Consider the following 12,381-nt stretch of genomic DNA (forward strand, 5'->3'; position numbering starts at 1 on the left):
GGCAGGCGCATTTTCGGTGGCGCCGCCTACAGGTGACGCCGTCTAAATATTATCCAAGAGAGCAGTGGCGTCACGCCGCTGACGGCGAGCCGGGATGACTCGGACCAATGTAGGTCGGTCTCCCTCCACCGGTCGGCCCCCGCAGCATGACCCCAGCGCGGCGCGACATGCCAGCACGCACAACCCTGCACGGACACAGCACAACGACGTGCAACAGACCGGCCCGCCGGGGCGTACGAGAGCCGGCCCGCCTTCCACACGGCCGGCGCGGCCCGCCGTCACTCACTCGACCCCCTCCTGCGTAGCCTGCGGCTCGTCGTCGATCATGGACGCGTCGTAGTGGTCACCGGCGCTGCTCTCGTCGGAGGAGACGGCGCCCGACGCCGATAGGTCCGCCTCGTCGTCCAGGAACGGGTTGCGGCCGGCCTGGCGGCGCAGGCAGAGCCCCCCAGAGGACGTTCGGTGAACTGAGGCTGACCCGCTGCGCCCACCCAGTGGCCGACTCGCCGCCGCAGGCCAGGTTACGGAGAACCCAGACGTCCACACGATCCATGGTTCACCTCGGACATACCGTTTCCGATGTGTGTGAAACAGCGAATGGGTTCCGCACGCGCACACGCGCACACAACGCATGTCAAAAATCGTGACGTTCCACACTCCCACAAAAACGCAAGCAAAATATTGTTTTGCTCGTTAAGCCAGAGGCCTCGAACGTTCGCCCATTACGAAGGCAGCCAATTAATAACCCATCATATTCAAACGATGGCCAAACGTCAAAATAGTGAGATGACACTCAAAAGCTGCCTCGCCTTATATTTTCGACTCCTTGTCAACTTCGAATTGAAACAATCGTCAAACAAGCAGAACAGGGAGAGCAAAATGAGAAACAAGTATCAGCCAGGCGTATACGCTCATCGGATTAAGCTCATCGCCTGCACTCCGTTCGGCTCAGAAAATAAGTGGCAGAGGACAGCATTTTGGTATGGAGCCGTGCCAAGACCCCAATTGGCATCTGTAAGTCGCTGAGACGGCCGAGGTTGTGACTAACCAGCAAAACACGTGCGCCAACTGAGCACTTGACATGCAGAGCAGCGGAGCCGTACGGGCTCGCGCCTGGTATGTAAAAGAAGAAAAACTCGTGAACAGATTTACGCGCCGCCCACAATTTAATCGTTAAACAAACCGCCACATCTGACCGCCTGCGCACACCACATGCAGCCGAGCCCACTGCAACTCACCTTTCTCCTCTTATGTTGTATATGGGGCCGCTCCACAGAAGAGTCATTGGCACGCGAGGCCTCCCGGGAGCCGTCCGACTGGTGGGAGCCGTCCGTCCGGTGGGAAGCGTCCGTCTTGTGGGAGCCGTCCGTTCGGTGGGAGCCGTCCGTCCGGTGGGAGCCGTCCGTCTTGAGGGAGCCATCCGTCTGGTGGGAGGCGTTCGTGCAGTGGGAGCCATCGCGGGAGCGGCGGCCGGCCGCGCTGTGGGAGAGCTCGGCGGCGGCCCGGCCGGGCGACGGCGAGTCCTCCTCGCTGTCGCAGATCCGCGCCAGGCGGCGGGCTCCCCGGCGCGCCGCTGGCCGGGCCACTGGGCTGTCCGTGTCGGGCGCGCGTGAGAAGGGACGGACTACCGGGCTGTCCGTGTCTGCCGCACGTATCAAAGGCAGCACCAGCGGGCTGTCTTTGTCTGGGACACACACGCCAGGTGCGGCCAGCGGGCTGTCCTTGCCGGCCAGCGGTCGTCCGACCCTACAGCGCGGCGCCTCGAAGGCGCTGTCGTCCGCCCAAAGGTCGGCGTCACTAGCGTCGGCGCCGGGCACCGCCGCCGGCACCGGAGGCGTCGCGCCGCACGCCCGCCGACCGAGCGGCGGCCGGGGCCGGGCCAGCGGCGTACTGTGGCGCTGGTGACCGCGCGAGCGTCGCGGCGCTCGGAGAGGCGTGCTGTGGCGCCGGTGGCCGGCATTCGGCCCGCTCTGACTGGCCACGATCGGCGACACGCACGGCGGGTCTCCCTCGCACTCCGGCGAGCGGGCCCGGGTCACCGTGAACGGCGGGCCCACCAGCGCCGCCGCCTCCGCCGCTGGCTCGTCCGCGGCTTCCTCCACAATGTCGTCGAACACAACGCTGTCCTCGAAGAAGTCGGCGAACAGGTCGAACACGGGCTGCCCACCGCGCCGCCCCGCGCCCGACGACGTACTGGCGGCGTCGGAGCCGCGGCACGGGCCGGACTGCGCCGGCGTCGTCGCGTCGCTCCGGTCCACCAGCGCCAGCAGCTGGGTGGTGGTGAGCAGCGAGCCATTGGCTTCCGGCCGTGGCGCCGCCGCCGAGGCTGCGGACGGCAGCGGTGTCACGCGGGCCTCCGCGCCCGCGGGAGCGAGTAGCGGCGCCGCGGTCAGCGCCGATGGCACGGCGCCGGCGGCGGCCAGGTCTGGGGCCGGCGGCGACGGCGAGAGGTCGGCGAACACGCCGCCTCCCAAGCCCAGGTCGAAGAGCGGCAGGACGGAGGGCCGGCGGCGGCGGGCGGAGGGCGGGGCCGGACTCATCCCAGAGTCCGCCGAGAGCGCCTCCGGTCGTGGTGCCACCGGAGGGGCCTCTCCGTGGCCCCAGCGCTGCTGACTGGCCGAGGCAGAACCCGCACGACCAGGACCGCTGACGCCGTCCGTCGGTGCCGTCTCGAAGCCCAGAGATCCAGCAGGCTCCTCCAAACAGGCAAACAGACTCTCGTCGTCGGCGAACAGGTCCTCGCTGGATGGCCGCCGCATGGGAGCGGCCGGCGCCGGCGGCGGCGGCGCCGGCGGCGGCGGCGGCGGCGGCGGAGCCGTCTCCTTGACGTGAGGCGTTCCGTCCGCAGCGGCCTCCGCAGCCACAGCTGCCGAGGAAGCACAGTCCGCGCCCGCCGGCGTGAACAGCCGAGTGCCGTGGCGGCGCGACAGCTTCCGCCGCTTGCTCGGGTTCTGCGACGGCAGGATCGGCGAGTCGTCGTCGGTGGTGGCCTGAAGCCCAGCGCAGGGCGGTGATGAAGCGGCCGGAGCCGCGGCCCCGGCCACCGGCGCGCGGTCGCCACCTCCCAGCCACGGGGCGCCGTCCTCCGGCGGCGCAGCCAGCTCCTCGGCCGCCAGCTCCATCGGCCAGGTCTCCATGGGCCACAACTCTACAGGCGACGACTCCTTGGGGCATGCGTCCGTGGAAGACGATTCCTTCACCGGTGACTCCTTGAGCAACGAGGCTCTGGCCAACAGACCGCTGGGAAGCGACTCGTTGAACAGCGGCTTGTTCAGCGCCGGTCGGCCGGACGCCGCCGCTCTTGGCGGCGAGTCTCCGCGCGGCTTCCCTCGGGACACCATTCAAGGCGAGGCGCCGCCGCCGGCTGGCCGCCGCCGCTGCCACAGCCGAGACTGTGACCGGGGTCTCGCTCCGCGCCGCTCAGGCCGCACTGCCGGTGGCCGGGCCCGAGGAGGCGGCCGTCTCGCTCCGGCTTCCACTCGGCCGCCAGCAGAAGGTCGCTCTCGGGCCGGCCGAGCGGCGGCGCCGCCAGCGCCTCAGTCAGAGCGCGCAGCAGCTCGGTCGGCGCCGCCCAGCCCGTGAACGGTGCTGGCGGCGGCCGCACCGCCGGCCAGACCAGCTCCGGCTCGGCGGGCGGCGCCGGCGGCGGCGGCGAGCCCGTCTCCAGCAGGCTGCGGCGCACCGCCTCCTCCAGCTGCTCCTGCTCCGTCAGCCCGCTCAGGTCGGCCACGCCACAGGGCGCTGGCGCTGGTTCTGGAACTGGAGCTGGCGCTGCGGCGGCGGGCTCTGAAACGGCCGATCAATGATCAGAGGCGGGCCTTTGAAGAAGACCACATGAAGCTCAGCACACTGTCATGATTTTGAAATGAAATAGCATGAACTGAAGCGCATTTTTAATAGTGGTGGTTGTACATTTAAGCACAGAGATTCGCAAATGTGCATATCTAATGGATTAAGTATCAAACTTTTCGGGTGTATCGGCTGCCGGAGTCATGCTACAACCAAACGGATCCTAACGCCTTCACGATAAAGGCCTTTCATGTGCTGTAACGCGTGGGGACTTATCGAACAGTACAAAAACGGACAAGCGGGGTGGTTTATGCCACGCACGTCACCTGCCTTTTGACCGCTATGCCGTGGTCATAATTTCATGGACACAGCACAGCAAGTCCTGCTCCCAGGATTCTGCACGATGACCGCGGATGTGTGTGTATGTTGTCGGACGCACTGACAGCGCCGCGTACCGTAACGCGCCGGTGTTGGGCATCAGTAGAAACCCGCGTCAAACTATCGCGTCGATTGTACCCAAGCGGTGTCCGCACACATCTCTTGCTAGTTAAATTTCGAACGAGGAAAAAGTTATGCATGTTACATACTGTCACACAAATTGACTTCGTTCGGTGACAAGCTTGGCAACTGAAACTCCACGCAGAAGGACCATGTGCCATTGTATCCTACATTTCTAAGGCAGGCTGTGTATATCCGTCATATACAACAGAGGAAGTCCAAACGGCGCACAACACCCAAATCTAAAAACAAGCTACCTGTAACACACGGCTGCAGAGTAGTGCCAGACCGCATATCCCATACAATATCCTGGCGGGATCAACAAGGAAGGGTGTTTGTACACACAGCTCTGCTGCAATGGCGCGTGTGCGACGCAGCATTTCAGTTAGCGCTAGCCGGTGGACATGACAGCAGTCAGCTGCGATGCCGGGCAGCTGTTGTCGGATGTCGCCAGTACGTTCTAATGCTTTCGTTTGGGGGACCTCACACTGAATGGCATGGGCTTACTTCTCCTGGAAGGGCAACTTGCTCGTGTCTGCCGCATTGTAAAACACAGCTGCTCAACACGGAGCAGCGCACGTGGTCACAACAAGCGCGCGCTGCGAGGGCGAGAGCGCGCCCGGCTCCCACCTTGCACGTCAGAGCAGCGCACGTGGTCACAATAAACGCGCGCCAAGAGGGCAAGAGCGCGCCTGGCTCCCACCTTGCCCGTCAGAGCAGCGCACGTGGTCACAACAGGCGCATGCTGGGAGGGCGAGAGCGCGCCCGGCTCTCACCTTGCACGTCCTCCGGCCTGAGCAGCGCCCTCATCTCCTGATCGTAGACGTCGCTGTCGGCGTCCGCCTGCGAGGCCATGAAGCCCAGGATGCGCACCAGGTTTGCGCGAGACGGCCGAGTGGGACACGTGGTGGGTGGGCTGCAGCGTGGTCTGCCAAGGCAGCCAGTCGTGCAGCCGGAGTGTCGGTGCCGGCCCGCCTGCCGTGGGGGCATGCCAACAGTCAGAGCACGCGCGCGCGGGGGCGAGACCGCAGGCTCCTCGTCGACTGTTGGACGACAGACGAGGTGGTGGCGCCACGGAGAGCAGCAGGACCCGCGTGCGATGCACCAAGTACGGCCGGACCACACCGGGCCAGCTCGTCTGCCGTCTCAGCTCTGTGGCCGCCGCAGCTCGTCTGCCGCCTCAGCCCCAACAACGTCTCAGCTCCGAGGCCGCCTCAGCTCCGATGCCGTCTAAGCTCCGGGGCCGCCTCAGCTCCGAGTGACATCATGCCCGGTTTATGGGGCCAGGCGTCGAGAGCACAGGCAGGAGCAGGCGGGCCCGTTGTGCGGTCTTGACCGCCCGCTCTGCTCCGCCCGACCCAGCCATCCCGCCTAGTGATAGCTGGCCCCTGTACGCCACAGCTGAACCGCTTCCCTCAATCAGCCACCCGCCTCTCTGCTGTCCTGCTGTTCGGTATGAAGGCAGTCATGCTCAGCTCGCCCGACAGAGCGTACTCCGCGTAACCCGTTCACCCTTCACCAGGCCCCCCCCCCCCCCTCCTCCAGCTGCCCGTCTCCCCGGCAGCCCAACCGCCCTCCGTCTGCCGAGTGTCGCCCCCCCCCCCCGCAGCCCACCTGTGCACCCGTCAGAGGCGAGCCGGCGGCCCCTGGGCGGCAGCCGACGCGCCGCACCGTCACCGGGCCGCAGCTTGAAGCGGGCGTCCCAGTCCCGCAGCTCGGCGTCGTCCAGGTAGGCGGCGGTGGCCGGGCCTCGGTCGGGCGCCAGCGACGCCAGCAGGCTGGTCAGTCGGCCGCGGCCGGCGGCGGCGCGCGGCCGGCCGCGGCCCGCCCGACCGGCCGCGGGGGCCGCCACCGCCGCCGGCGCCGGCGCCGGCGGCGGGGACGCCACCATCATGTGCAGCCGCTGGCAGACGGGCGTCAGACCCCGCGGCACCATGCGTGGACTGTGGCGGTACAGGTGAGGCTGCAGCCGAGCACCTGTCGGCGGCGGCCAGGTCAGGTGGGCGCCGCAGGCGGGAGGCGGCGGTCAAACGCTGGCGGTACAGCTGGGCTGCAGCCGGGCACCTGTCGGCGGCGACCAGGTCAGGAGGGGGGTCCAGGCCGGGGTCAGATTGTGGTGTTTGTGCAGCATCGAGCGTAATAGTACCAACGCGAATGAAAACTTCTGTGTGTGTGGCAGGGGGGGGGGGGGAGGGAGGAGTAGATCAGAGAACGGAATGGCATTTGGCAAGGGAATACGGAAGACATCACCGAATGATAGCCCCACTTTCAGGATCATTCATAGACGCATCCGCTTGGTAGAATACTTGCGAAAGGGAAAGATACCTGCCTGTTGCAGAGCCAAAACAAACCGTTTTCCACCAACCACAACCACAACCACAAACCAAAACAAACCCCGTTCACGCATGTCAAGTGATGCCGAAGAGGCAGACGACACGCGAAGTGAGGCCGGCGTCCCCCGCCCGGCACCCCTTGCCCGGCATCTCTCACTCGACATCCCTCGCCCGGCATCCCTCATCCGACCGTCCCTTGCCCGGCATCCCTCGCCCGGCACTCGCCGCTCGGACACCCCTTGCCCAGTGCCCCTCGCCCGGCACCCCTCGCTAGGCGCCGCCCACTCGACATCCCCCGCCCGGCATTCCTCGCCCGGCATCCCTCACCCAGCACCCCTCGCCCGACGCCCCTTGCCCGGCGCCCCTCGCCCTGCATCCCTCGCTCAGCATCCCTCCCTCATCCGGCACCCCCCGCTCGACACCCCTTGCCCAGCGCCCCTCGCCCGGCGCCCCTCGCCCGGCACCCCTCGCTAGGCGCCGCCCACTCCACATCCCCTCCCGGCATTCCTCACCCGGCACCCCTCGGTCAGCATCCGTCCCCGACCTCCCTCGCCGGGCATCCCCCGGCCCGCAGCCCGTGCGGCGCCGGGCCCACCGAGCCCACCTGACATGATGGCGCCGAGGACGGCCTTCCTTTGGTAGACGCTCTGGCCGTAGAGGCGCTCCTCGCGACCCTCCGTCACCAGCACCACGATACGGCCCTGACGCTTGCGGCCAGTGCGGCCCATCCGCTGCACCTGGCGGGACGGTGGCGCGGCGTCAGCGTACGCCGAGCCGGGCCGCGCCCACTCCTGCTCGTGAGCGTGACACCGACGGGGACGCACAGCAGGAGGTTTATCTGCATCCGGAGAAAATCTGATTACATCTATAAGCTTGCCAATGTTGGCATGAAAAAATGATCAAACCAAACCTGCCATTGAGCACCAGCTGCCAGATAGGGCACATCTGGCAGACACGGACAGTCTTATGACTCACCAGACTGATGGGTGACTTGCTGACGTCATAGCAGACGATGAGGTCCACGTCGCCGATGTCCAGGCCCTCCTCACCCACACACGTCGACACAAGCGTGTTGTAGCCGCCGGTGCGGAAGGCAGCGATCACCTGGCGGAGACACATTGAACTAACGTTCCGTCTGTCACCCAATAGATGGCGGGAACGTTACGTCGATAATAAAGGCAAATGTATGACATTGCATCGTTTCCACGCAACGCTTTCCACACATCAAATAGACTTGCGAATGAAAATAACGGTAACAAAAACACAAACAATTTATTCTGAACGCAATCGTCGTTTAACCATGCTTGAGCACTTCATACGAGTTAACATACCCGCGCGTGTCACCACATTATCACACGGTCGTTAAAATCATAACGTCCATGTTAACGTCCGATCGCCCTGTATGCCGACACGAGATCTCGCCGTATCGGCGCCGTGCTGGTGCGCCCCGCCCGGCGGCCCACCTTGAGCTGCTCCTTCTGCGAGAAGCCGCGCGACACGCGGCCGGCCGTCTGGCCGATGAAGTGCATGGGTCGCACAAGCGGGCGCAGGTGCTGGAGCACGGCCGCTATCTCCAGCACACTCTCGCGGTACTGTGCAGGCGGCAGGGCTCATGTTACGCCTCACCACGCGGCCGTGGCGCGGTCCCGCCCCGCCGGACGGGGAGAGCCGGCCGTTTGAATGGAATATAGCTGATGGATTCTGCTTATGGCGGTTGAACGGAAGGGTCGGTGTCTAAACGATCACTAACAATATGCATGCTCATTCGGCTCTTAGTATCATCGAGAGACAGAGAGAAAGCAGTCACGTTTGGTCCCAGGCCCTTTCCAGGGTCATGGTGATTCATGTCCGGGTCTGAGTCCCAGCCGACCACATCGCGCATGTCATGAACTTCACGCGACCAACATGAGTGCAGTGCCGCACTCTCAGCGTTGCGTGTGCACACAGCATAGCCACCACGAATTAATGAGCCGCGACAAGAGTGGGCGACCCGATGGGCAAGGCATCTGGGTGAGCCATGAGGGACTGAATGCAATGAAACGCATCGAAGTGAACGAACGTGGTTACGTTTTATGACAGGCAAAGGAAAAGCCAAGAAAACACGTAACTTACTAAAGAACAGCAAGCGTGAAAATCGCCAATTACGATTACTTGTATTCCCGAGGTTAAGATGGTTTGAGCGGTGTGCCAAACGTATTTACAGCCTGGTACGGTCCCAGTCGGTCACGTGGATGGTTACACCCGGTCACCGCATTAGTGGCCGGCAGATGACTGCAAACCCTCCCCATGGCGGCTTCCTCTGACCCTGACTTACCCCGGTCCCGGTGACTGACCTGTTGCAAAGCTAAAACCACGTGGTCTCAGTTTCCTCTCAACAGCTAACCCCGCCCTTCGCCGTGGCTGACCACGGCCTGGGAAGCCCTCCCTTTTCCCTGACCGGACACCGGCGGCTGATCTGTAGCAGGACCGCGACCCCCGGTGGTCCCCGTTCCCTCCCCCGCCCCTGCCCATGGCCAACCTGTGAGAAGATCATGGCCCGGGTGGTCGGGCCGCCGCCGGTGCCGTCCCGGTGGTCCCCCCGTTCCCTCCCCCGTCCCTGCCCATGGCGAACCTGTGAGAAGACCATGGCCCGGGTGGTCGAGCCGCCGCCGGCGCTGTCCCGGTGGTCCTCGTTCCCTCCCCCGCCCCTGCCCATGGCTAACCTGTGAGAAGATCATGGCCCGGGTGGTCGAGCCGCCGCCGGTGCCGTCCCGGTGGTCCCCGTTACCTCCCCGCCCCTGCCCATGGCAAACCTGTGAGAAGATCATGGCCCGGGTGGTCGAGCCGCCGCCGGCGCTGTCCCGGTGGTCCTCGTTCCCTCCCCCGCCCCTGCCCATGGCTAACCTGTGAGAAGATCATGGCCCGGGTGGTCGGGCCGCCGCCGGCGCCGTCCCGGTGATCCCCGTTGCCTCCCCCGCCCCTGCCCATGGCTAACCTGTGAGAAGATCATGGCCCGGGTGTTCGGGCCGCCGCCGGCGCCGTCCCGGAAGTGCTGCAGGACCAGGTCTCGCAGCCGGGCCAGCTTCGGGTGACTGAGGGGCGGCTCCGACGCTTGACCGCCCTTAGCCGGGAGGGGTGCCGCCGCCGCCGACACCGGCACCGGCGCCATCTGACGAGACGCGACACGAACGCTATACACGGACACCACAGCCACCGGCCGCGGTAGGCGAAGCCGAAGGGAGGCTCGCTCACCGTGCCGAGAAGTGTGAATTTCACCGGTGAAGTGGTGCGATGGCGCTGGGCGGGGAGAGGCCTTAGGTCTTCTTGCAGTGGGAGGGAAACCAGGGCGGAATGGCACGTGCTATGGGACGTTCAGTCTGAAACTGTATCCCATATCGTATGAGTGACAGCGACCTAGCCAATTCCGTCGGTGAGTAAAAAAAACAAAACGGTCAGAGTGCACCTAACACATAATACATAGCTTAAAGTCCCTCCATTAATTCACGTAATTAATATATACGCATGTATCGACGCTACCGGGTTTCTTCTACCGTTTTCTCCGGCCTTCGCACTTGGTTCTCTCTCCACCGAAGACGGTAGGACGAGGTTTATCCAAGCATTAATGTACTTGTTTTGTACGAACGTCAGACGGCTTACCTTGCCCTTTCATCACCAGAATACAATTCGCAGTGGTGTACGCAGGAATCCCGGGTGGCGGCCAATCGATAGCGATGACAGATTGGCTTCAACCAAGCCCACTAAGACCCAGCCACGGAAGGGTCAATTTTGTTCAGATGTTATCACGTTAGGGGGACGGAACCATGCATCACCAGGCGAACCCAGTATTAATCCGGTAACGCACAACTAAAGTTACCAGCGGAAGTCTATTGGAATGAAAACCTCACTTCAATGCTTTTACCGTCGCACAAATGAATTTGCAGCCGTCATCCGTAAAGCATGTTGTGACTGTTACGCCGCATTTTATTCCGCACTGCACACACGAGCCGTGAGCCAACAACTGCCGAGTGTTCGACTGTACAACTGGCACGCGATGGTGTTCCATCGGCCCCAGTTCTTGCAGCGGTGACTAACGCGTCCGGCCAGCCCTGACGCACACCTCGATGACAAGGCCACCGGACCGGCCGGCCGACCGCACCCCACAGGTCAACGGTCAATCAGCACCGGCCGGGGACGCCGCCGCTGGGGCCGCCGGCCGACACAAGGCTGGATTCAGCCTGCGATCTCGGCCGCCTCGGGTCGTCACGCCAATATGCCGCCAATGTCGGCTGCGTCCCGAGCGAGGAACCGAGCAATCCGGGACGCGCCGACATTAGACTGGATTCAGCACGCGATCTCGGCCGCCTCGGGTTGTCACACCAGTATGCCGCCAACGTCGACTGCGTCCCGAGCGAGGAGCTGGGCAGTCTAAGGCGCGTAACACACACGGCTTTACTGCGGACACGCCATACAAGAGGCGATTACGCGCCACGCAGCGAACATCTCAAATCGGCCCGGATGGGGGCCACGAAGGCCTCCGCGGCGTCCTCACTCTGTAGAGGCGAATTGTCAGACCCTGTGAAGGGTCGCGTTTCAGCGGGTATCAGCAAATGGCGCGAGCCTGACCTGACGGCGGCCATACCGGGAGCGGGCTGAAGCGCCCCGGACGTCCTGGCGCGCCGTCCTCCCCCGGCTAATTGGAACAGCCATCCGTGTTTACATGGCGAACGAGTTGTTGACCACACCAGCTCAGCGCTAGCATGGCCAGTTTATTGCAACAGTTTACTGGAGATCGATTATTGCACTGTCTGTCAAACAGTTGTGACGTTGAAATGTTTTAGGGACTATTCAAACGCCAGTACTCGCTGAACTGCGCGACAATTTCTAGTATGCTGCGTTGGTACAAGAGACAAACAAGTAACGGGTGAGTGCTACGCTTTTGCACAAAGTCGGTGTGCAATGCCTTGATCGCAAGGGTAGATCCAGAATCCCATGAGGTTTCATGTTAATACGATCCTGCACTCGGATCCCACGATCGATATCCTGTGATTTGTAGCGGAGCTGCCGGCGCATGTCTGGTGCACATGGATACGACGGTCGCTCTTATTCGCGCACCATGTTTTGCCCATGCAATGATACCATTCCCCAAGCCAGTTGTGTAATCATCACGTCGTGACGTCAGTCTCTCGGCAGAGGCGCCTATATAGTCATAGACGGTACACGGCACCGCCGTATCATCACGTCGTGACGTCAGTCTCTCGCAGAGGCGCCTACATAGTCATAGATGGTACACGGCACCGCCCGTAATCATCACGTCCGTGACGCAGTCTCTCGGCAGAGGCGCCTATAGATGGCGTCATAGACGGTACACGGCACCGCCGTAATCATCACGTCCGTGACGCCTCTCGGCAGAGGCGCCTATATAGTCATAGACGGTACACGGCACCGCCGTAATCATCAACGTCCGTGACGCAGTCTCGGCAGAGGCGCCTATATAGTCATAGACGGTACACGGCACCGCCGTAATCATCACGTCCGTGACGTCAGTCTCTCGGCAGAGGCCTATATAGTCATAGACGGTACACGGCACCGCCGTAATCATCACGTCCGTGACGCGTCTCTCGGCAGAGGCGCCTATATAGTCATAGACGGTACACGGCACCGCCGTAATCATCACGTCCGTGACGTCAGTCTCTCGGCAGAGGCGCCTATAGATGGCGTCATAGACGGTACACGGCACCGCCGAGACGTCAAAACAATCCCTGACAGTTTGAAAGCCACCATT

General features: G+C 63.4%; 1 protein-coding gene across 1 annotated transcript in view; it reads right to left on the reverse strand.

Moving 5' to 3' along the window:
• Nucleotides 1-11,077: 11,077 nt before the first annotated feature.
• The window catches only part of LOC119101442 (mitogen-activated protein kinase kinase kinase kinase 5), a 7,232-nt gene continuing 5,928 nt past the window's right edge, over nt 11,078-12,381 (reverse strand). Inside the window, exon 7 of the mRNA XM_037224783.1 lies at nt 11,078-11,149. Within this exon, the coding sequence (XP_037080678.1) occupies nt 11,078-11,149 (72 nt within the window). The remainder of the gene's footprint in view (nt 11,150-12,381) is intronic.

Source organism: Pollicipes pollicipes, unplaced genomic scaffold (assembly GCF_011947565.3).
Source record: "Pollicipes pollicipes isolate AB1234 unplaced genomic scaffold, Ppol_2.1 Scaffold_2555;HRSCAF=2994_pilon_pilon_pilon, whole genome shotgun sequence".
Classification (NCBI taxonomy): Eukaryota; Metazoa; Arthropoda; class Thecostraca; order Pollicipedomorpha; family Pollicipedidae; genus Pollicipes; species Pollicipes pollicipes.